The following is a 26,218-nucleotide window of genomic DNA, read 5'->3' as shown; positions in this document are numbered from 1 at the left end:
GTGATGAAATTCAACTTTTAAAATACAACCCTGGAGCTACTTGAAACTATAAAAGTCTCCTCAGTATCTGAGGCAAGTCAGAATTTCCACTGTTCAAGCTGGGCTTTTATGAAGAGCAGACTTTAGAAAAAGCTGTAATCTGTCTAGGTAACAAAGGGCACTTGTTCTGCCTGGTGAGGTAAAACTTTGGGTTTCTGTAGCTACTGCAGCAGAAGTGGAGTTGAAGCACACAAAAGCACCCTGACTGATACACACTTTGAATTTGGAGCAGCAACGGGCAAAAGCAATACGCCTTTCACTGAAATTGCCTCTATATGTCTGCGTGTACATGCCTGTGTGTTTGTAAGGTTCAGAAGATGACAGGTTGTTGTGTCTCAGCTCTCCAGCGCTAAGGTTCAGGCAGTTCCCTAGCTTGGCAGCTACCTAGCCATCTGTATACATTGACGGATCCTGAATTAAATGCCAGCTAGATAACTACTACTTTTAAATGCATGACAGAAATACAAGAACTATTTAATCCTGCCATAAACCATACCCTCCCATTGGGCACACAGAGATAGGAAACCCCTCCAGGTAGGAGGGCCTTAAAGGAGCATGCACACGGGACCTAAACAAAAGCCTGTTGAAGAAAGCTATCAAAATCTCAGCAAAAGGAGTGCTCTGAAACTTGCTTTGCAGCCTATGTCAAGGTCAAGTGAAGCATGAGAGAATGGGCAATATTAGGAATATCTTGGAGTTAAAGCGGTACTTGCCTACTGAATACAGCATTCAAGGTTTGTAAGATGAATTTTATGTTTCACGTAAAAGCCAGAGGACTGAAATGAATATATTATCTTCTGAAATAGCAAGGGCCAAAACTTACTTCAATTACATGAGCAAAATCTGGAATAATTCCATGAACACCAGCATGAGAGTATTATCTGGCCCCAAATCTTTGCCTGGAAATATGCTCTAGTTTCACATGAGCAAAAAAGAGAGAGTCACAAGAGAGTCAGAGAAGAATGGCATTTTGACTCACTTTTCAAAAACATGTCTAATAAAACCTCCACGAACTGTGGTCAAAGCTACAAGAAAAATAACTGGTAATAATCGTTGCTGGGAAATTAAAAGTAGAAAAGGATCTTTGTTCTTCAAGTAGAATAAATGAAACCACTGGTATTCATCATGTTTCCAAAGAAATTGTTTTCAAACTCCAAACTGACTTGTTCCCATATTTCATTCTTTGTTCTCAGTGGTGTACGTCCTGGGGCAAAGTTCATTTTTACACTGCTGTACACGTACAGTAATGTACCTTTACCTCTGCACCATACATAAGATCTCTCCCAGATGCTCTTGAGCTCATCAGTTTGTCATGTGTACCTGATGCCATACCTGGCACCTAATACCCAGCCTCACAGAGCCATCACCACAGCTGAGGTAGGGGAGCAGGACCAGCAGAGCTGGCTAGCTGTAACCCAGCCACCTGGGCTGGTGATGACTATTTGACAGCCCTACCCATGCAGTGGGCAGCCAGCTGTGCACCAGCATGCACTCCTGTGAGCACCATGATTGCTACCCAACCTATGTGAGCTCACTTGGATAAGCCTCTACATGCTCCTTCTCTGAATCACAATATTGACAGCTCGAGAAAAACGTCAATGTCCCAGACTAATTTGGTGAGTCCTGATTACTCAGGCCCAGAACTTAAATTCCTCATGCACAGAGTCTGAGTCTCACGACACTGGTACCTGTTTATTGACCCTGTCTCAGTCCTACACAGAGCTTCCCTCAGGCTTCACACAGTGGTGTGAACAAGCAGCTGGATGCCATGGTCTAAGCTCACTTTTGGGATGTGGAAGGTAATTGCTATAGTGTCCCTCTCTTTGATAAGATCTCCTAAAAGCTATTACCTTTTGCTCTTTGATTCTCCTGCTTCTCATATGCATCCTTGAGGAGAAGCAATCCAACTGACATCTAGACATAAGTTTTCACCAGCTACAGTCCCAGGAGACTTTTTGTCTCCTAGAAAACTAGTTCATGATTGCCACAGAGCTGTGAGTGAATGAATATACTCATTGTTAATTGATCATTTTTAATGACAACTCAGAAAGAGCATTAGCTTCTCTACGCAAGTAGGAAAAGTTGCCGTCGTATGTAAAAGGAAAAACTATAGAAAACTAATATTGTTATAAATGCTCAAACACAAATATAATGTTATTTTAAAAGCTTTCCATGTGTAAGGTGTTCACTAAGTGTCAGCTTTTTGCTTCTTGAAGTACTCGTTCACTTCCCTTTTCATTACCTTGGTTTTCTACAGAAATACTTTCTATACTTCACACAAAATTAATATTAAAATCTGGCTTTCTTCAGTCACCATAAAGAACAGAGACCACTTGTAACTCAGGAAAGTTTTACCGTGTAGTACATTTTCAGATCCTCTCTCCATAACATTCTGAGGGATAGGAGAACAGGCACAGATGCAAGAAATCCTGGGCTCTGTTCTCAGCTCTGCCATTGTGTCCTTGCATTCAGGAATAACAACTTCCCAGGAGTGCTGAATGATCTGAATACAGAGATCACTGTAGAACTATTACTTACTGCAAGTAAGCCCACTGCAAAGAATTAACAACCAGACCAAAATCCTCAAACCACAAACAAAACACACCGTTCATCAAAAGCAACCAGGCAGCACCAGAAGGAGGTGGGGGGCTGGCAGCTACAGAGAACGATACCTATGCACAGGGAACAGAGCAACAGAGCATGTTCCCCCTGCACAGCAGTGGCTCGGTACAAGGGGCAGGCTCACCTCTGAGGTGACAGAACAGCCCATTCTGCACCCCTCTTGCCAGCACGGGCAGGAGCTGTTAGACACCACAGAGGGCCATTTTGGAAATACCTGGAAACCACTAACTCTTTGCATGCAACTACAGACAGCCATTGGATGGCAACAGCCTTTCATCACTACTGACCTGGCTGCACTTGAAACAGCAGCTCCAGAAGCAAAAGCTTCTGATCCAAATACCAACCCCCCTCAAATGGAACAGCTAATGTTAAGAAGTACTTGTACAATTAAAAAAAAATAAAAATTAAGTGCCTCATGCCGTAAGATTTTCCTCCCACTCATGGCAAACAGCCTACCTGCTTTTATAATTTCCTGGATCTGTGTATGACCACAGGAAAACTTCTGCTAATCCTACCAGTCTCATGTTCTTTGGTGACTTTTATTCTAACTGCCAAACTAAGCAGTTTTCTCTTGGCACTTTTCACTGCTCCTTTCCCCTCCTCCCTCTGTGTTCTTTGGTACTTCTTCCAGCTCACGGTCACCAGCTTATCAGCTGCCAGTCCAGCAGGAACTGGCTGTGTGTTGGACACGGGTGGCTGGTACCAATGGGACAGCCTGAAGCTGAAGGTATCTCTCAGATTTGTTTCATTTTGTTTTCTGTAGTAGCAATGGGTACATTGGAAATATTCTGACACACGAAAAAACTACAACCAGTGAGCAAACGCTCTTCAGAGGCAATCACATATACCTGTGCACAGCAAATCCATTGTAAGAGTAGAGAATTAGCAACAAGTCATTACAATGCTGAATTCACATATAGCAACCACCCCAGGCTGACCACAAGAGCACTTTGATGGTAGAATTATTTGCCCTGTTAGCAGTATTAGTGGTGAACAGGTATCTGGTTTAAGAGCATGACAGGAAAAGGACATCAATAGTACTAAGAGTACTAACAGTACAAAGAGAAAGCAACTTCATTTGTGTACAAGATGCAGTCTGTGTGTTTTTATAGATAAATTGATGTTTCATGAAAATACATAGGAAAATATTTATGCCTTAGAAAATAAACGAAAAACATCATAACCAAAGGCATTAACTAGGAAGGTGCATGCAGCTCAAAAAAACTGCCTTTTCTTACAATCTCATCAGCCAGCCTAGCAGATTACACAAAGGTGTTGCAACTAAGAAGAACAAAGTATAGTAAAAAGTGTATTGCATGCAAATAGCATTTCCATAGCATGCTTGGTGCATCTCCAGCCTTCTGTCAAGAGAAAAATAATCAAGATGTCATCTTTGACTAACAAATGAAACAGGGCACAGATTGCTATCAGCTGAGGCAGCTCCTCTGACAGGTACAGGACTAGACTGATCTGACAGACGTGTAAGATTTCTAGTTAGCAGAAACACTTAAGTCATCATTTTCAGGAGAATGGTGACATGAGAAATCACATTACCACATACCTAATTTGAGCGATAAGTTTTGTGTCTCCTGAGCTTAGAGATTTCACCTTCAACTCCAGAAGGCAGCTGATGCAGACTGATAGCTATATCCCACCGGGTTCTAAAGAGGTTGTATTGCCAAAAGTAGGAAATTGCCTCTGTTCTGTGATCAGTCTCAGTCAGAGTGGAATTTTCCTGCTACTGGTTCAGAAATCACAGGCACAGTGAAAACGGGGTGCCCTGGAAAGCTTCTGATGTTCAGATGACAGTTCGCTTCATAAAGACACAGAGTGGTCAGGTAAGAAAACTCTCTTGGTCCACAAGTTTAGCTGCAACCATTCCCCAAAAGCTCAGGGGAGAAACGTTCTAAAGAAAGAGCAGGTCTCTCAAATGGTTCATTAAGAAGCGTGCTTAAACCTTAAGAACTGAAAAAGCAGATAACTTTGAGCCACCTGTGTAATCTTCATGACTGGAGAGGGACTTGCTATTTGACACCATTTTCTGTACCTGCCCGCCATTTTGGCTTCCCCACTGAGACAAACTGAAAAACATCTCCTAACATCCTTACTAGCTCTTTGTACAACTTCTTTCAGTCTTTTCAACTTCTTTCCCCGGTCAATTCAGTTCTACTGAGATACTATTCTAACCAGTGATGAGGAAAATCCATGCTCTTAGTTATCTCCTAGCTAGGAAAAGTAAAGCACATGCTTTCCATGCAGATACTGCTGGATAGCAGATTTATAAGAACGAGCATGGGAGGTGTATATAGAGCCATGGCAGACTGCACATCACAAGCACTCTCAGTCTGACAAACAAAAGTCTCTGAAATTAAGAGAGAGAGCACTGGTAACGTTGGGATGAATGTTGCAAATACATCCACAACAGAAACGGTTTCTAATTGAATTATTTTTGAATTATTAGTGAAAGAGGAAGAAGGGGATCGGAATACAACTGACTAATATAATAAGAGACAGACGTTTCCATCAGTCTCTTTCCTATCAAGAAGAATCACCGACCATGTAAGAGAAAATTAAAAATTCAATTTACAGTAGTTTTCCCCACAGTGAAATCAGAGGCAGGTGCTGGATATAACGGACAGTATATTGGTCAAACTGTTTCTTCTGCACAGCACTCAGTAAACAGAGTAGCCACTATTGAGTTCTAACCTCTTGTCATGCAGCAACATTGAGTCAACAATCCGCTCTCATGGCTTAATGCTTTTGATGTTTACTTTGTTCTTTCTATAGTTCAAAAGAAAGCACTAATGCACCAGTCCTCTTACCAAATACAATCTTAATCCCAGAATCCCGAGCCTTTTGCTGTTGGCCAGTTAAGTCTGTTAAGACGAAAGGATTTGATCAAGCTTTACATAACAACACAGAAGTTAAATCCAGCAAAGAGAGCTCTTTTTATCTGTACTGCTCAGACGGCTAAGAGATGAAAAAAAGAGAGGGAGGCAAAAAAAGGTAATGAACTTGGCTATGTAAAACAAAATAAGGAATTCAATTATTTCTCTTATTGCCACTTTGTCTTTTCAGTGAGTCTTCTAAAGAACTCGGATTTATTCTCCAATAAGGTCTCCAAGTGTGAAGGCTATAGCTTTCCCTTCACCCAGAAGAACTGTTGCACCTGCTGTGCTTTTTTTGCAAATCTGAGAAATGTGTCCTTTTCATCAGGAGTTCTCCTGATTTAAAAAATAAATACATAAAGTAAGCAGTGTAGGTCAAAGTATCATGAGAAGAGGAAAATGATTTTGTACTTGGGAATCAGATGGGACAGCTTAGAGGGAAGGTGGGACATAAATCATTTCAAGTAATTAATACTACATAATACTTCTAATGTGAGATCTTTATTTATTTATTTTCCCTTAAACTAACTGTCCCCACCCCTACTGTGTATTTATAAAGGCAGAATATAGTCCAGTGATGCTTGCCTGATACTTGGTAGAGCTGGGATCAAGTCTTTGTTTTTCCACTCATGTATTTTGTGAGAGCTGCTCAGTTAACCTTTTCTTGGTGTGTCACATCTCCCTGTCTCTGGATGACATAATGTATATATACAAAACACACGTTACACCTGCACATATGTAAAGACTGTGATGTCAGCTGCTTCATAAGAAATTAGATGCATCAGAAGTAATAATGTAAAACTGCTCTTGGTGGTATTATGCTGGAAAGCCTAAAAATAAATCTAATAAATACAGTCCTGCTGCTGACTGGTTTAAAAATATTGTTTATTGTACGTTCTGACTGCTAAGCAAGACTATTCTTCACAACAAGGAGGAAATAATAAGAGGTAAGTAAAAGAAAGATAGAAAAAAATGAAGTTATTCACCTTGTTGGAACTTACTATCCTGTATTAAGTAGATTCTGCTAACATTCTGAAAATTAGTAAGCGACCCTTTAGTACAGTTATGGCCTACTCCAAGATGAAGAGAAAACTGCAGTGATGCTAATAATGAAACATTTTGTTGTCATTTAACCCAGCAGGTGGCTCAGCACCACAGTCACTCACTCCCCTCTTCCCAGTGGGATGAAGGAGGGAATAAATAAAAAACCTGAACAAGCAGGACTCCTGGGTTGAGATAAAACTACTTACTAATAGAGAGAAGAGGGGGAAAAAAATAGTTACAACTATATATATATATATATATATACACACACATATATATATACATATGCATATAATAATTGCTCACTACCACCAACCAGTGTCTAAGCAGTCTCCACAGGCAGACAACAGACATTCTTAATGTGGAGAATCTTTCAAGATCTACTTCAGTGTCCTGCCTGCACCTCAATTTTCTTGTTTCCCCACATTCTGAAGTCACAGATGTGGTTTATCACATATGCACAACATATCCTAAATACATACAAACACTTCATGGCCTTAGCTTACAACGCAGATGATGCAGGCACAATTCCTTATTTCACTGAAACCTGTTCAGTGAGAAAAATGACCTTTGCAATGTCTGGTGCTTAAAATGAGTTTCCTACCAGCAGCTCTTTGGACTTTTTCAGCTCAGTCTCAGCAACCTCCAAAGAATGACATTACACTACTATTACCTTAAAAGCACTGCTATTCTGCATCCTTTTTTGATCACAGGTAAAAGCAATGTTTTTTGATCACAGATAAGCAATGTAGAACAATTGCTAAAGATTTCTCTGCTACGAATCAATCAGTAGTCCGTGAAAGAAACACGAGAGCAGAATATTATGGAATAAGATGTTCCAAAAACCACTCACTTATAGTCAGAGAAGGAAGCAAAAGGTAACTAATGTCACAAGCTCACCGCTCAAAGGAAATATAGGGAAGATGTTAGTAACTTAGTACATAATAAAAATAGTAGTAACAATGAGTATGAGGTCAGAGTTACAGGTACCATTTATTTTGACATGAAAGAAATATTTTTGGTATCTGCAGTTTCACCAACAGACACAATCCCACTCATGTTGTACAAGCCAGGTATGACTACTAGGCTATCAAGGCAAAAAACATCTCTGTCACAACTTGTGATCAAAATTTACAACTTGATTCTGGCAACTGGATTTTGCCAGTACACAAAAAGGAGAGGACCCTACCTAACACCCAAACTTTGTAAGCATATTCAGTACAGCAAACTCTTCCTCAGGTATGGAGCAATCTGCTAAAGAATATGCAGCACATGATTACACACACAGTCTTCCTGACCTCTCTAAGTACTACCTCTGTCCCCCTTTATTTAGACTACAATAATTTTGTTACAACTCCAGTCATCATTTCAACAGAACTGTCTACCACCAGGAGCAAACAACTTGATTATAAAAGGAGAACACTTTCCAAGTAAAGCCTGGCATAGTTTGCTGCTTCAAATGCGTTAGGCAAATTGTTTCCACTAACCTGTAGTATAAATCTAGCACACAGCCTGTGCAACTACTTGTTATGCTAGAGAGAGAAACTCAGTGAGTTTCTGTCGGCTCATTTCCTTGTTTGTTGGGAAGAATGACTAACAACGTCATCAAATTAATCTCATCCATTCATCAACCCCAAGTTGTCGAACAAAAGCTCAACTGGTGTGCTGAGCAGTGTGTTCGGACCTTACTGAAGGTCTGAGAATGCCCTGCCCACTCAGAGATCCTACCCCATTGCAAGGAGAGGCCTGGTCACAGTGGAAGGCATGAGATGAGACTTGGAGACAAGGAATTATCTGAAGCAGTGATGATTCCATTCATATTCAAGAGAAGTGAATTGTGTAAGATTTTCTGATCTTTTATAAATTAATGCAGTAGTTTCCAAACCTGGTCTATTTATCACAGGAGGGTGAGCGGCATAGCGCAAAACTGAACGCAAACATTTCCAGTGATTACATTTACCACCTTTGCTGGATACAGTAATGTTTACCACTGCTACGCTGCCAATGGAAGTACCTGGACAAAAATGCTGAGCTCCTTAACAAATATATTGGGTCTCTATGATATAACCGGTTGGCTTTTTTGATAACAGGAGCACAGTGATATGCAATACAGAAATAATACCTTACTACCATCACATCAGCTTTGCCCAGCAAATGAAACATCACCATATCAAGAGCTGAAATGTTAAATATGCATTCCTATATTGGACTTGTTCATTGACTTATTCCAATATCCCTTAATAATAATCACGAAGTTTTGTTCTTTAAATACCTTCTAGATGAAAGTGCTCATCACCAATAGAGTCTCTGTAGCCTTCTCCAGACAAATCCTGTTAATAAAAGAGAAGAAAAATTAATGATGATCTACAAAGGTATTAAGAAGATACACATGTCATCACTAGGATTAATTAAAAACATTTAATGAAGCATTAATGTCAATTTCCAGGAAAGAAGTCTAGGCATCTGGTGCTATTTTAGAATGTTCTGGACATATTCTAAGACAAAAATTGACTATATAAAATTGAATATATATATATATATATATGTGAATGGAAATGATAAAGGAGAAATAAGTCCTTCACCACCCACAGACAAATGTTATCACTTGGTTCCACCAACAAACAGAAAACTTTCATGTGCCAGAGGTCACCCAAGAAAAGCAGATACCAGAGTCTGAAGAGCTGCCTGATACTTCTGTCCTGGAACTAAGGAAATTTTGTCAGCCCCAGTATGGCTAGTGGAACACAGAAGCAGAGGTCACTTATACTCAGATGATTTTATCTCAGACCCAAAAAACAGTTCTCTAATGGTGTTGAACTTGTAATAAATGGGCATCAGTTGGATTTGCAGCTAATCCCACTTATAAAGATCCTGAAGAGTATCCTTATGCTCCAATTAGCAGATCATTCCAACTTCACCTCTCCACCACAGCTAAGCTGTAATCTATCACAACTAGCCTTCTATTTTGCCTTCTTCCATTCATTCCAAATACTCCAAGCATTACCATAATGTCACTGATCTTACCTTACAGTCAGTCTCCCTAGATTTTCTACAAACACTCTCTCTGCCACTGATAAATATTTATGGTGATGAAGAAAGATACGGCCTTGAAAAGTTCAAGCGCTGCACTCACAGCTATGTCAGCCTCACCTACAAAAACCTATCAGGAACACAGATTCCACATTCTCAGCATTAACCTGGGGACTGTAAGCAGAAACCAGGGAGCTTTTGGCATAAGGCGAGAATAAGAGAAAAAAATGTGAAAATGAATGCCTGGTTGTATTCACAGCTTTATGTGTTCAAGCGGTTTTATGATGACAAATGCAGTTCATCTTTTTCCTGAAGAAGCTGACAGAGATTCTTTTCTAACTTGCACATGCCTAAATGTTATTCTTCAAGATTAGTTATCCAGAAGTAACTAAGCCACAAAAGCACATCTTAGGAACTCTTCAGCGCTAGTTTCTGCAGAAGCATTTTAAAAATCAAATTCCACGAACAGCGGGATTTGATTAGGGGTTACTAGGCCAGAGACCCTGAAAATATTGCTCTCCTCACAAGCCCATACCCTGACATTTGGCCTAAAGATAAATCTGACAGCATTAGGAAATGCTGTCACCTGGTAGAGCACGCTGGGATTTAGCATAGCATGACACTGCTATGAAAGCTGTCAGAAGCAAATCCACAAAAGCTATTTTGTTTATTTGAGTTTTACTTCTATAAGGAAAGTCCCCTTATGAACAAGCGCTAATTAATATCTATCACCGACTTAAAAATAATGGAAGAAATTGACATCATGAACAAAAAAAAAAGCCAGGAAATGCTGGCATGGCAAATCACGTTTCTGCAAGGAAGATGGTCTTTCCAGCAACTTGCAAAAGTTAACATACTTTTGTTTAGTAAAATTCCTCCATGTCATCAGTTTTCCAGGAAGCTCTCAGAGCACAGCCTGACTGCTCTCCTAGACAATGAGATACGCACAAGTCACTGCAGGAGCACACGTGGCCCTCCTGCTCTGTCCCACAATGGCAAGTATTTAATAACTGCTTTTGTTATTGAAGCCAGAATTCCTGCCCCCTCCTTTTGGTTCTCTTGGTAAACTATTTCTGATTTTCTGATCAGCAACTCTGCAATGAGTAGGTATGATCTTAATAATGACACTCCTCTGAGCAGAGAGCTAATTGCTAGCCTTCATCTCTTTACATTTTAAGGAAGCAAACGGTGCACCTGGGTTTCAAACACTGCCTGCCAAAATGTTGTCATTAATTTCAACCACTACAAAAGTCACAAGTCATTGATTTTTATGTTTTTTTCAAAAGATGCCACTTACAAATTAGCATGTATTTGTTGATGGAAAAGGTACCAGCAAGTAACTCAATGCAGATGAATGGAGATGAAGGAGAGAGGCAGTAAAGCATTAATATTCTACATGCAAGCTTCCTTAGTTTCTCACTGTTAATCATTACATGGTTAATCATTACAATATGTTTCATATTCAAGTCTAGTTTCACTTGTTCTCTAGCTCCTAGTTATTTAAGTAGTAACTCAATGCAAGCAAATTTTGAATAGTTTCCCTTCAACCAAATTACTATAAATCACAGAATTCTACAGAAGTGTTTTGATGGTGTTGAACCACAGCATTACCGTTAAGCAGCACAGAAACAGACAACCCATCCCAAAATAAATGAGTGTATCATTAGAACGTTTTGGTGATTTATTTTGTAGAGTCACAGAATGGCTTGGGTTGGAAGGGACCTCAAGGAACATCAAATTCCAACCCCACTGCCACAGGCAGGGCTGTATTTAAACAGAATTCCTCAACTCCCACTCATATGTGCTCTGTGAGAGTACGATTGTGATCTGCGCTGCCTTTAATAAGCAGGTGAGAAAGGTGTGGGCAACTCTTTAAGATTCTACAGGAGGGGAAAATTAAAAGAGACAAAGAAACCTTATCACTCATCTTATTACCATTAATCCTTCTCTTGAAAAACCCAAGAGAAAAAACAAGGATGTCTTTAGCACTACTGAGACAAGCTGGAAAAACACCAAAGTGAACCTGACTGAGTAAAGGATTCTGGGTGGTTTATGCAAGCTCACATCCAAAAATAAAGTACAAAAACTAAGCCAGTATTGGAGAAAACAATCCTGACTGCAGCTGGAAGTGCAGAAGAACTATTCTCCCAGTAAACCACAACAATTCCCTTAACGTGAACAAAACAGTGCATCTACCACCAGCTAGTCTAATTCAGGAAGTGAAGGGGAACAATAGGACAGGATAAATGTGTAAAGCAACTCACAGCTCAACCAATTCTAGTGGGAAGAGAGCATCATAGGGCCAGGAAGAAGCATATCCAAGCATAGGGGAAGGGCAGGCATGGTGGGACAAAACCACCTGCACTGTCCCTGCCTCCTGCAGCCATGCCCAAAGGCTCCCCACAAGCTGCACAGCTGCAGGAGCGGTGCTGGGTAGAGCAAAGGCAACAGCATTTGGGTCATAGGTAGCTGTACATCACTGTCCTGACACCGTGTTTTAAATCACAACACTGCATTTTCAAACTGGAGCACTGAGTCATGAAACAACCAAAACCAGATGTACCCTGTGAAATACTATATAAGTGAGGTCAGCGAGAACTTGAAAGAAGAAAAAGAAGAAACGTTTACGTAGGATTATTCCAGCATGCCACTTCTAGAGGCTGCTAAACAGGAACCCATTGAGAGTAAGCGTCTCTACCTCACCAGGAGTTTCCCTGCTAAAGAAGTTGGCCTCCACCAGCTACAAACACAAATCACACAAAACGACTGAAATTCAGCTCAAACATCTGTTTCAAAGCTAAGAACAGCCGGCTGCCCGGCCCAGATGAAAAGGACCTCATGTCCCACATGTCCAGTTCTGGTTGGTGCTGCTGTACGGGGCTCAGATTGAGGAGGGTGGGGGAAAGGTTAACTAGTGCAACTCCCTCAGAAATGCTGAGCAGTATATTAGTACCCAAGGAATACAAACACTCGTGGGAAACTCCCACTTCCCAGGGCTCCTGCTCAGCTAGTTACAAGTCAGGCAGTTGTCACTCACATCCCACCTTTTCTGAGCAATCAGACTCCAATGAATTCCAACTCAGGGGGAATTTTATCTTTTTAATCCTATCCTCAGCCCTGACCACCCTACGCAGTATTTTCACCAACACGTGTCTCTGGAGACTGAAGGCCAGGCACTCACTCTGGTGCTTCAACTTTTGACGTCCTTTTCCCATGCTCCCTAAGGCTGCCAGCCAAAGCCTCACCCATCATTCTGCCCGTAATACTGTATTCTTTCCATGCCTCTGCTCCCTTTCCATTTCACACTGAGGTCAGGTTCCCTGTCTTCACCTTCCAGGCTCTGCATGGCTGTACTTGCATTCACATCTACCAGCCCCCATGCTCACTGATTCCTTTAATTCTCATCACCACCCAATTCTGCCTGTTTGTCCTGGCTCTGCTTTTTCTTGCTGCTTTCTGCAATACCCAAAACCCAGAACACAAGAGCCAAAGTTAAAGAGTGAAAATAGAGCATGTATCTTAGCAAACACATTTGGACTAAGACAGTGATTAACACAGTTTTGCTTTTAGTGTAAGAAGGGACAGCTTCATCCATAGATATATCAGATATATTGAAGGCTAACCCTTGATTTGGGTGGGTTATTGTGACAACCTGCACATTCCTGAAGTTCATAACTCCCCCCTCCCTGTATTTCACCACATATATATTGTGTTAATTCATATTTTTCAAAAAAGCTGTGGCTTTTCTCCAGTATAAAAAACATTTCACTAAAATCCTTTGATTTAGCCCAAGATAAGCAATTTTCAACAATTTTTGAAAGAAATATGCACACGTTTCCTGTTTTAGTGAAATTCTTATCAAAGTGCCATATCCACCACTTTCCCCAAGTAAAACACACGTATAATGACAAGTTGTACAGCCAGAAAACTTTTCTCCCTACTTTTGCCTGTCTAAAAGAAATATGTATTGTGTCTTCTCTTTAATCTCTTACTGATGCAATAAAATCCCAGGACTTTTTGGGAGAGCAAAGTTGAAGAAAGATGTTTCACAACAGAGCTGCAAGGGATAAGATATGTGGTAAGTCTTGCTGGAGTAGATCTTTGAGCAGTTTTAAGGCAGCTGCCAATGAGAACACTATGTCACCTAATATAAACTTCAATTCCTGATGGAAAAACGATCCTGAGAAACAGAGGTTCAAGAGAACAAGGATGGCCTTTGGTCTTTCACACAAACAACATAAAGGCAATTCACTGAGATTCAGCCTTCTGTAAAGAAAATGTAAAGCAGCTCATCCCTGCAGAAATTGAGACAAAATAGCCCAACATTAAGATACACACAACAACTGCAATAATGAAGCAGCATGCTCAATTTCTGCAATGTTTTCTTCCTCTGAAATATGAACCTGGTGCTCTGTGATCCATTACAGATGGGTTTTTCTTCCTCTACATGCATGGAAGCTTCTCTCAGATAAAATTTCTTCACTATATGATCACAGCAGGTACAGATGTTAAGAAAACAGATTTCTCCTCTAACATCTCTGATAAGTGATCTTGAGTGGGTTAAGATGCCATGGTTTAGGATTTTACTGCCTTATCTGTCAATATGGCCTCTGTGCCTGAAGTCAGTGTCTTCGTAGTAGAGACAGTAGAACACAATGAGTGTACCACAAAGCTATGGAAACTGCCCCATTAGAACCCAGCACAAAGGCTCACTCTAAGAAGCCAGCCCCAAAAATGAAATGGCGAAACACACAGATGCATTCAATTTGGCTGCCTGTGCTCCAGAACAGTACTTCCCAGTTGCAATAACACAGAGATAATGTTTGAAATCGATACATCTAAATCCACTCATTTGCCAGAACTGAAGCCTCCCAGGCTCACCTCACAGATGGTGACTACAGAACAATTCCTGTTTATGGCCCAATGCTGTGAAGACAAAGACCAAAAGAACACCTAATCTCCAGTCACAAGCAACCAGGAGCTACCAGAGACTTCTTATGCAAGAAATATCCCTAACATCTTTATGATCCTGTTACAGACCCTCCAACAGGTACAAGTAGGTGCATCATACACTTTTAAAGATACCCCATAGTTAGGAACACGAGGCTGAGCAAGGAAGTGGAAGCAGTAGGATACTCACGCAAAAGCCTTCAAGAAGGATGCCTGACTAGGAAGGTGAATGTGGTAATTTTTGCTCCAGGCTGTTTGCAGTATGCAGGGGAACCTCTCTGACTCAGTCCAATGCCTGGACAAGGCTTTTAATCAGGATGAAACACAAGTTTTTTTCTATTCTTTTGATACATATATTTTTTTAACCTATGAAAATCAGGTAGCAGCACTACTGAAACATGCTGTTTGCAGGTAGCTTTTTTGTCTCTGTTGCAGCAGGCAAATGGGCATTCTCTTTTAGCGGCTAGTCACTTGGTGTGCATGCAACAAATGCCACCAAGCAGCACGTTTAACGTGAATCATAAGATTCCTATGCTCTATGCAAGGCAAGTGAGTCAGTAAGTGGATGGAAAAAAAGAAAGACAGAATAAGAAGAAAAATAAAAATTTAAAAAAAAAAAAAGTGCCAACAGATAAAATTATCCAGTGTTAAAACCTGTAAATATCTAGAAGATCCACCTCGGGGGCAGTCTGCTTCAGATCATTCCAGTTTCAAGAATGTTTCCTTATGCTTTGACCTTTGTATTCTGTGGATGTTCAGAAACTCTTGCTAGCTGTTGGATAGTGACATATTCCATTAACGTGATTACTGCAGTTTTAGAACTATTATGGCTTCTTTTCAAGGTGATAGGGCGAGGCCCAGTTTTTCAAGAACTTCTGTCAGATTGCAGATTATATAATAGAAAGCAATTATATGAATGAGCAGATATAAGGATTCAGCAGTTACTTTCCAACTGAAAGGTCCAGCCATTTCCAGCCAAAAAAGATCATGAGTTTTTGAGATGAAATGGACTGAATCAAGAAATGACTCCATTCTGCTATATTTAAATTCACTTTGAAGCTACTTCAGAAGGACAAATGAACTGAACTCTACAGATTCAGCTATTTACTTTGCTTTATTCTTCTAGCTATCCTCTGGCCTCTTTCCTGATTGCAAAATCAATTGTCCCATTTCCCCTAAGAACACTTCTTCAATATTGATTACACTGATGAACAAGTCTAAGGACATGAATGAAAGAAGACAAATCTTCATCTAACTTCCAGCCTGGAGAATCACAGTAACTCCTCCAAATTGCTTGTTCTGGGCTACTTTCTCCTTTATGGCAGACAGATGGATGTAGCTACATATTAAATCTGGTTTTCTATTCAACTTCCTTTTGCAATAGATTCACTTACCAAGAAACTCTTTAACAACTCGACTTCAGTGCATCAAGGTGATTTTACCCAGGCATACGCTGAGAAACCAGCAGGCAGAGCATAGCTTCAGAGCTTGGCTACAGAATAACTAATTTAAGATGTGAATTTAAGACTGAAAACTAGGGTACTCTTTCCACTGCCTTCAATGATCACTACAAAATTAACACATGGCATTTTGAACCTTTCTTGTGACAACAGCCCGTGTCTTCCTACACGGCAGGTTTTCCTAGCACAAGGGCTTAAAACTCCCCTAGAATGACAATCAATGCTCCTCTATTATGTTTATGACTCCAAGTCTTTTCCTGCTAATGGATGACGTATATTTATGCAGCTGGAGGAAACCTGGTTTCAATAACTGCTCCACCACAGACTCACTGTGTGGTGTAGGGTAAGTCACTTAAATCTCCCTGTGCCTTCATTTTTCAACTGTAAAATGGAATTCTTGATGCCCACCTTTGCAGAGAGCTCTGAATCCTTCGGCTGGACGAAAACATACCCTGCTATTATTATATTATTATATATTATATTACCTTGTTAGGAAGCACAGGTGTGTGACCCTGGACGCATATGCTAATGTTGATCCATAAATCTGTCAACAGGAGGTGCTGGCAAAACAGATGGTTCACATTCCTTCTCAAACCACCTCTTTGTCCCCAGAACCCAGGTATGTCAACTAATCATTTTATAACAGGTCAGGGTTTTAACGGGCCAGGAAGCCACAATGAAGCACAATGCCACAAGCACTATGTCTAAAAATGGAGCCAAACAGAGCAAAAGACAGACAACAGAGGTTTCTCCTCTCCTCTCTGGCATGTAAGACAAGCACTGAGAGGCTCTGCAGAAAAGAAGATAAAAGAGAAAGCAGAACCCATTCCCACACATTCCTGTAAGTAGCACAGCATCGGTAATCACGCCTGAATGCTGATTGATGCTGCATACCTGGAAACAGACATGTGTTTTTTAATTACAGGCAATAAAAAACAGACACACACCACGTGAAAACCTGATTCAGATGAACAGTTCCACGTTGACTTACAGGGTCATTAGAATTACAAGCAAATAAAAATGTTTGCTTGTAAATATTTCTTACAAGTTACCTTTATTATTCAGAATTTTGACTCCCCATCCCGACAGCTGAAAATTGGGCAGTCTGCATTTTCCTTGCAAACAACTCAGCAGCACCAAAGGCAGCAGCAGGGCTGCCGGTGTGGCTGGGAGCACCAGGCAGGGCCCCCGGACAGACCAACGGCCGTGCAGGACCGTCTGCCACGCACATTCCCCTAAAAGGAATCCCAGGGCCAGAGCACCACATCAAAGCAGCAGAGCTGAGCAGATTTCCCCTTCCCCTCCCCCTGAGTCTTTGAGACGGAGACTTCATACTCCAGAATTTAATATCTTTTTCCTCCCTCCCCCCCACCAGCCCCTTTGTCTGCATCTCTGTTCTCTAAGAGCTAACAGATGTTGATGCCATATAGTTTCAAAGAAAACTTTTGATGCCCACATAACTCATTACAACTAATATATTCCAAGAATGTTTGTAGCTCAGGAAACACTGGGGTGAAAAAACAGAGAAGAGGGGGCAAATGGCTACACTGAATAACCCTTGAGAGAAAATAAATAGTTCACTTCAAAGTCATCGGGGAATTCTTTAACAAGCTCTTTCTTCCGCAAAACACAGAACAAATTCAGCCGAGCCTAGAATTCCCAAAGGGAAAAAAAATAAAGCCAAACCCCACATAAATGGCAAAGCAAAGGAAGCAGCAGAGAGGTCGCTCCGCTCGCCAGCAACAAAGGACAGCATTCTCCAGGTTCCATATTCCCAAGCAACCTGCGCTGTGCCAGGGCACAAAGGCACTGCTGAAAACAGACTGTCAACAACAACAACAATACAGAGCCCTAAAAAAAGCTACCCCTGTCCCTCCGCACTGGATGAATGCAGGCAGTGACGAGACTGTTCAATTCACAGAACACTTTGAAATCAGCCTTACAAAATATGCACTGGACATGTCACGTATGGCAGAATTACAGAGAGGTAGTGTTTGCTCGTTCAGCAAAAGCAGGTGACGGGATTTTTTTGGCACAGGCAGGTCCGTATCCTCAGCCATTTTCTAGGGTTACATCTAGGAGGCAACCCTCCATAAATTTTTTGAGCAGGTCTCCTCCCCTCCCCTGCTGCTCTGGCACACAGCTGCATCCTTCCTGTTGGGTGAGAAGCCCCCCAGGAGTCACCACGGGCTGGTGGAGAGAGGACTTGTGAAAAGGGGGGAGGGCGAGAATGCAATTACATCAATTTCCACAGCAGGAGGATCAGATTGCATCATTGTACACAACTTGGGGCCCGCTCTTTTATCCCTGATGCAGGCAAATTCCCCATTGAAATCAGTGGGAGATTTGTCTGTGCAAGGACTGCAGAATTGAGCATTCTGTGATCACAGAATTAGAAAGCAGTAGGAAGCCACACCTGGCAGCACCTCTCAGTGGTGCTTCTCCCCTCCGATGGGATGGATATAAAATCAAAACAAACACAAGTACAATAGCAATGTCAAACTCCTTCTCCCCCTTGTACACGAACTCCTACAAATCCACAACCGCAGTTCATGTATAGAAGTCCGAATAAAGTTCCTACCAATGAGCTGGAGACTCCCCACAGAACAAACAAACAACAAGAAAGGATTTCTGTAGAGGGGAAAAGGTGTGTGGGGTGGAAGTGTAGGGATCTCTAATCTAATAATCAAACTGTTTTAAACAAGCAGGTGTGTTCTACTTGTATTTTTTCAGTGTTCGATGGATGAGAGAAACCACACATGGAAACCTCAGAGCCAGTCAGCTCAACTTGTGCAGCACAACAATGCGAGGCCTCGTATCTCAGTGTTTCACACTGAAGCCACAGTACCACAGCACAACATGCAGAACTGCTGGTTTTTCACTGCTGCTCATTTCCACACACCACACTTTGCATCCACTTTCATCTGCATAAAAAATGTCCTGTGTAGCAGCTCAGCAGTTTCTCCACTTCAGCTGCTGCTACTCCCTGCTCACATTTTTGCCAGAATTCCCCAGAACACATTAGTAAACAGCTTAGGAAAACCAGAAATAAAATCTTGTATCAGATTTGCTCGGGACAAAACGTGGTTCTTGGTAAGATGCCTTGTTGTTACCTCTCCTGCCTCAGTGTTTAGGGGTGGCTAATTTCCTCGAGGGAGTAACAAGGAAGGCATCCTCAAGCTTTGTGGGATTTGCGAACAAAATACCTCACTGCTGAGTTCATTCACCGCATTCTGGGGTAGCAGGAAGCTTCAGCAGGAGAGCAGACAGCAGAGCTGTTCAAATAGCTTAAATCTACTCTGTAGACATGGAGATTTCCACAGTGCCGGAGTGGGGTCAGGTGGGTGTAGTCAGAAGGAACAGGACTACAAAAGTACAGAACAGAGAACATTACTGAGAGCTAAAAGCACGGCAACTGAAGTCTCAAAATACGAGCATGTCAAAGATATCGCCACCCATGCATTTTCAATGGTGTCCCCATGAACTCCAGAAGTCTAGACAGAATTCTTTCAGATGTGTGTTTCTTCCTCAGACGGGACTTCTGCTGACACACAGAAACCATGCTACAGATGGGAGAAAAACCGCCTTCACTCTGCCAGGATGGAGCAGATCCTCATCTTGAAGCAACTCTGACATTCCAGACATCCAAATGCTGGATATAAATACAAATATCAGGCCATTAGTATGGCTTGTCTCCTGAACTGGGCAGAATGATACCCAAGGGACATCCAGAGACCTTAGAAGAGCTTTTATGTCTATTTTTCACAATTTCAGGGGAAGTGTTTGGTTTTCTGGTTTTGGAATGTGCTTGTTTGTTTTTACATTGCGAGAACAGAAACTTTAAGGAAAAAAAAAAAAAAAAGATAAATTTTGCTAAAGATCAAGTTTCCTTTCAAGAAACACTGATAAAAACATAAAAATACACAAATCTTACAGCTCCTTAACTTGAAACACAGAAATGTATCTTACAAAGACAGTCAGCCTTGGGTTTCTGAATCATTACGGATGAAAATACTTTCTCTGCATTCCACTATTTCCACGAATGGATCTCACTGTTATCTATCACTACTTAAGCAGAGGCCACTGCTGGTGCCATAGAAAACACAGCTCCCCAACCAGCAATAGCTGATCTGACAAACTTGACACCACCAGTCCTTCTCTTCCCATAAAGAATGGGTCACAGCTGCAATTGGACTCTGCAGGTCCACACAACATATTCCTCCTTGGGAAGTGACTAATAAGTGACACAACCCAAATTTTACCAGGTTACCATCCTGTCTGGCTTTCTTCTTTTAAACCTACTTAGCTCCATCTTGGTGGCAAGGCTTTGTACTCATTTGCTACAATTCTTGACAACTTCTTTAAACAGAACGGCCAGTTGAAATCCTTTAAACGATGTTTATACAATCATTAATATTTTCCACGAGGATCAGACACATTCAGGAGGGAGGAAGATGAATGACAGCCAAATGCAGATTAAATGCACAGCAGCAGGCTGGGCCGGCCCCATGCAGCTATTAAAAGGGACAGCAGCATTTAAAATTCACATTCGACTGGAAAAGTTTTACCTACTCTTACACAAACACCTGAAGGGCAAAGAAGAAAGAAAGCCTCAGCATTTCCAGTCACCTTACTTTGCTCACTTCACAGCAGATCGTTTCCTTCATTTTCTCCTTCAAGCCCGTTGGTCTGTTTAGTTTGCTTCAGTATGGAAGGTATACAGAGGAGTGGTTCAAATAATTATTAAAATAAAGGCAAATGACTAGGAAGCCTTATTACCCTAAGCTACTTCATTATAATTTTTAAATATATACTTACTGCTATTACCGACTTCTCAGTTAACATTGTTATTTAATGTCAAATGTCTTTAATGCCATTAATTTTTAATTGCTTGCATTCAAAGAATGAAAGAAAATTAACACAAACAAAGCAGATATCTTCTCCCTCTTAACTTCAGTTAGTAGAGCCCGTTGGGCAGCCCAGATTGCATCAACAAGTTCACAAGCTCACAACACAGCAGCAGCGCAGTACAAACACTGCTGCTCAAGCCATCCTGGCAGGACATGTAAGCCTTGATTTGGATCCCAGTTTTAGCCTAGTTTCACATTTCTGTAACTGCAGTGAAACAAAATCAGAGAGGTTGGAATGAGAACTGTGCATTCGCCTCTCACTAGAGCACTCAGGACCAGCTCAGTTCATAGTTAGCTAAAGCATCAGTATCAATATCAAAGTAGATATTTTAACTTATGTTGAAAACTCTTAAGATTTCTTCCACAAGCAAAATATTAAGAACCTGCCCTAGAGAAAGATGAAAGGAACCAATCTCCCCTTTAAATTACCAAGCAAGCCTGGGCCTTGACTCCCTTTTCAATGGGAAGTCAAAACGTCTGACTTCAATCAGTTTGTATAAACCAGCTTTTGTTTTTCCTTTTACCCAAATGACTCCACTCTTAAGGATTTATTGTAACTGGATTGCCTTTCTACCCAGCAGGGAGCTGTAGCACTAGCAAAGCTGTTCCACACAGTAGGTTTTCCGCTGATTGAATTTCTAGACTTTCAGCTCTTCGGAAATGTTTGCTCTTGTACAAGCTGTCAGAGGGAAATTGTATGCAGTCGATTTTGTCTCAGCTAAAGCCAAGGGGGGTTCCACATGCAGCCAGCCAATGTGGAATTGAAAGAAGACAGATCAATCAAATTGTGAAGGAAAAAATGTCTCAGTCACAAACGAAACAAAACAAGACAAAAAAACAACAAAAAAGGCAGGGAAGAACAGATGAAAATGAAAACCATTTCTGTAAATAGGAACACTCGAAAAAAAACACCACAATCCAATACCATGCAACACACAGAAAAACCCTACTCTAAAGACCATTCAAGCAAGGGTTAGGAACTAAATGATAAAGCTGTTCTATTTAAACATACACAAAGCCAAAACCATGATGTGCTCCAAAATGAAACTGACGTATGAACCTTCATCCTTTGGAGCAGCCCATCTTACTGGTCCTGCTGGAACTGCTGGTACCGTGATCCTGGCATTGCTTTGTGGCTGTGGTCACAGCACAACACATCTGCTGCACCCAGCACCAGACCAGCCAGGACCTTATGCTACCTGCTATGCCTCTGCATGCTTATGTTCAGTCAGAGATACTACTCACATGGCCCAGTGGCTCAAGTCCCTGTCTGCACTTGAGGTTTTGTTATTTAGTAATCTAAGAAACGATGACACCTGAAGTGTATATAAGGGCCAACACAACCCAAACAATCAGATGAAAGCAAGCGGAGACTAATACACCTGTTTTAAAGATCCCATAAAAGATTTTAGCAGAAGCTACACTTGACCATGATCTGGTTTGGAATAGCACACATTTCTAACTCAAGTGCAAGCACAAATTTTAATTCCAACTGCATTACATAAAACAGATGCACTTTGAGGAATAAGCCAATACCTCCAATGACATAGCAATCCACAAATGTGGCAGCACAGGTGAATACTAGATTGGGAGCCTGTGCTCTGCTGGCCATGGGTAGATGAGCCTTACAGTCTTTAAGTACAGCATCATACAGCCAGAACAATTGCAGTGACAGCAGGCATCCCACTTGGACTCAATACTGAGGTTTGCATTTTGATGACCCTGGTTTAGGAAAAACTGTGACAACTGTTTTAAGAAACCATTATAGCTAGTGGGTCATTCATTTCTGACACACAGTGAAACATGTAAATGCCATATAACAGAGTTTTTGTTTTTAAATACGGGTCTTTTAAGATCAAAACTGGTTAGCTTGCATTACTTGGACTTTTCTTCATGGGTAATTATTGAGAAGCCAGATAGTGAGAATATTATGGATACCTCTGCACTAATTGGTATTCATTCATTCAAAGACATTCATTCTACCAGCTAAATGCACAATGAAGAAAAATAACCTTGCAAAAATGCTTTTGTTGTGCATCCCAATGCCTGCAAGAGTGATTAGTGCAGAGCAAAGTAGCAGTGAAGGTGTAAGAAGTGAACTTTTAGTTTGCAGTGCACTGCCTTTCCTCAGAAGAGGCTTACTATGCAGTGAGAAAAGATGACATCTATCATGAAACAAATAATAATAATGAGGATTTTTGCCAGTATTCCTCCTCAGTCAACTGCCTTCTATTCACAGTGGTTTTCTCTCTCAGTTCCCACCTTATTTCACCTGTTAAGAGTAGCTCAGTGATTTTCCTGCTGAGAGTCTGCTCAGACACGCTCTCCCAACTCAGCACACTGACAGTCTGACATTCGTGTTCCTAATCAACAGTGCACCTCAGCAAAGCCCCAATGATGAAAGGAAATATTCTGGCTCCAAAGCCTTCTAAAAGGTCCACCTGATTGACAAAGGCATTTGCACTGCTATTTGCACCATATTTAATAACCTCATTATCTAAATAGTTGTCTGCTCACACTACTCAGTAAAAACTGAAGAGTTTTTCTACTTTTTCCTTGCACCTCTTGGGGGGTACAGTTCCTCTTTAACCATAAAGAGAAACATGGCAATCAAAGAGAAAAGAAGGAGGAGAGTAAGAAATTGTTCATACACAAGAAGGAAACTCAAGGCTGAAAAAGGCCTGAAGCTTTGATTAATCTTTCCCACTGATGGTACTGAGATTTACTACAGCTGTCCCAGCTATTACTGCTAGGTTAACTGTTACCAAGGCTGTTATCATATACAATAGCTAAATAAAATACTGCCTTAAAATACAAATTCATTCATAAATCTCAACAAAGGTTACTGAAAGGTTACTGCACTCCAATTAAAGATATCCACCATTTTCAACTAAATGTAGATTTGTTTTAGATGGACACAAAATATAAATTCAATATTGCAAATGCATAACCTTCAGTGTTTTATGGGAAAAGAAGCACAAAGACTGAACAATTTTCCCCACCAGGGCTGAAAGAGTTCAAATTGCCTGAAACACTTCTTATCTCATTATCTATTTCAATCATTTTACTGTGCAAAAGACCTCCCTCCCTCAAAAAGTCAAAACAGAAGTCTGAGCATCTGAGTCAATCTATTCTGATGTGGGTAATTATAAAGCATACACATTGTGGATTTATCACAAGGTAAACTGAAGTGTTGTAATTGATATTAATTCAAGGAATCCTTATTTCCATTGCCTAGCATAGGCCATCTGCAAATTAACATCCTCAACCATATGTCATACTTTACATTTCTCATTTTAGATCTCAATTGCCTTTATCACAAGGAAGCTTCTGTTTATCTGTCTTATTTGCTTTATCAGTTACCTTACAGCTCACATGGGAAAGTACCAACAGTCTCCATTTGAAGGAACAGTTTGGTTTCACACAGAACCAAAGTGGTGATAACAGTGGACAATTTCAAGAATAAGAAATGTTGCAAAGGTTTTGTTGCTTTTGAGGGTTTTTTGGGTTGTTGTTTGCTTTCTTGCTTGTTTCTTTTTTAATGCAGAAAGATGTTGAGTTTGGGAGAAGTTATAGGCAAGGCTTACTTATATAAGAAAACTAGAACAGAGATATGGAAGAAATTAAAGGCACTCAGTCATAGAAATATTTGCAAAAACACAACCTGACTCCAATGAACAGTTCTTTAGGAACCAAGGTGAGCACTTAAATGAGCACAGGATTCCAGAGTTTGCAGGATCAAACATTTAAAACAAATCTTTAAAAACAATTTATAAGGATACAGGGAATAAGTAACTGAATAACAGCATATGAAACACAGCATCTGACTAAAACTAATGTCAATTATACCTCATTAAAAATAAACCTCAAATTGGGACAAAAAATCTGAATGCTAATATAGGCTAGTAAAAAGCAATGATAAAAAGTCAGCTATGGAATGTACTAGGAAATGCAGCGAGAATGGAGGAACCAAAAGCTGAAGTAAAAATAAGGCAAAAAAAACAAGAACTACATCAGGAAAGAAATGGAATGCATGCAGAGAGAGAACACATCCACTTGTCTTTACCTCTTATCTATTTAGGACCATATCCAGCAAATACTTAACACTTGATCAAAATACTAATGTGCCACACCCACTGTCTTGAATTTCAATGCCTTGGGTCTAACTCCTAAAGACACTTTGCAATATGGAGTTGCAGGAGCTGCTCATCTGAATGAGCACACCCAGGACACACAGGCATCTGCAGCAGACACTCATTAGCTCACAGTTCCTGGCAGGGCAGCATTTTTCTTACAGCATGGCTCCAACAGCCACAGCTTTCTCCAAGCAAGAATTAATTGCTGAGAGTACAACTGGATGGGGAGCAACGCAGAGACAGATACCCAGTGGAAACTGGGATTGCTGGGAAATTATAGGCAAGTTCTACTGCTTACCTGACAGAAATGAGCAGGGCTGCTGGCTGACACTTCAGAGAACACTAACACTGCCTCCGTGAGAAAATTTTCTTTAACATGTAAATGAGCTTTACTCAGATAGTATGTAAAGATGAAGTTACATATCAGCACCAGCATGCACTAAAAAAAAAAAAAAAAAACAAACATCCAGAATTCAAAAGAAATGGGGTGTAAAGAAGAACATAATTTTGTGGATGATGTCAATAAGTGAAGCTCTTATACAAAGCTATGCTACAGTGATGTAGATTAATCTCAGCACCTGCTACCAAAGCATTGTGTGCACAACCTGAGTGACCACTATAAAGCAATCTTCAAAGTTCTTACATCAGTGTTTACAAGACTGACACTCCCCTCAGAAGCGTGTCCACAAACAACACGTCAAAGGCAGTGGTCCATACAGAAATGTCTTCCCACCCTGTTCCGCACTGCCATGGCCTCAAGTCAAGCACCGTGTGCAGTTTTGAATGCCACAATGTAAGGACATAAAACTATATAGACCCAAAGAAGGGCTACAAAGGTGGTGCAGAGTCTGGAGGGCACAATGCATGAGGAGAAGCTGAGGCCTCTCAGTTTGTGCAGCCAAGAGCACAGGGAGCAGAGAGCAGCACTGAGCTCTACTCTGCATGACAGCGACAGGGTCCAAGGGAGCAGCATGGAGCTGTGCTGGGGGATAGGCAGCTGGGGGTGAGGGAAAGGGTCTGCACCAGAGGGTAGCAGACATGGATCTGGCTGCCCAGGGCAGTGGGCACAGCCCCAAACTGCTGGAGCTCAAGAAGCTCTCAGATATAGGGTTTGAATTTTGGGTGGTCCTGTGTGGAGT

General features: G+C 41.0%; 1 protein-coding gene across 2 annotated transcripts in view; it reads right to left on the bottom strand.

The window, feature by feature from the left end:
• The window catches only part of NKD1 (NKD inhibitor of WNT signaling pathway 1), a 107,840-nt gene that overhangs the window by 34,179 nt on the left and 47,443 nt on the right, over nt 1–26,218 (bottom strand). For both annotated transcript variants that reach the window (XM_072346799.1, XM_072346800.1), the window contains exon 4: nt 8,866–8,923. In XM_072346799.1, the coding sequence (XP_072202900.1) occupies nt 8,866–8,923 (58 nt within the window). The remainder of the gene's footprint in view (nt 1–8,865; nt 8,924–26,218) is intronic.

The sequence above is a fragment of the Excalfactoria chinensis genome, chromosome 11 (assembly GCF_039878825.1).
Source record: "Excalfactoria chinensis isolate bCotChi1 chromosome 11, bCotChi1.hap2, whole genome shotgun sequence".
Taxonomy (NCBI): Eukaryota; Metazoa; Chordata; class Aves; order Galliformes; family Phasianidae; genus Excalfactoria; species Excalfactoria chinensis.
The sequence above is the reverse complement of the archived record's forward strand: the minus strand, read 5'-3'. Positions and strand labels throughout refer to the sequence as shown.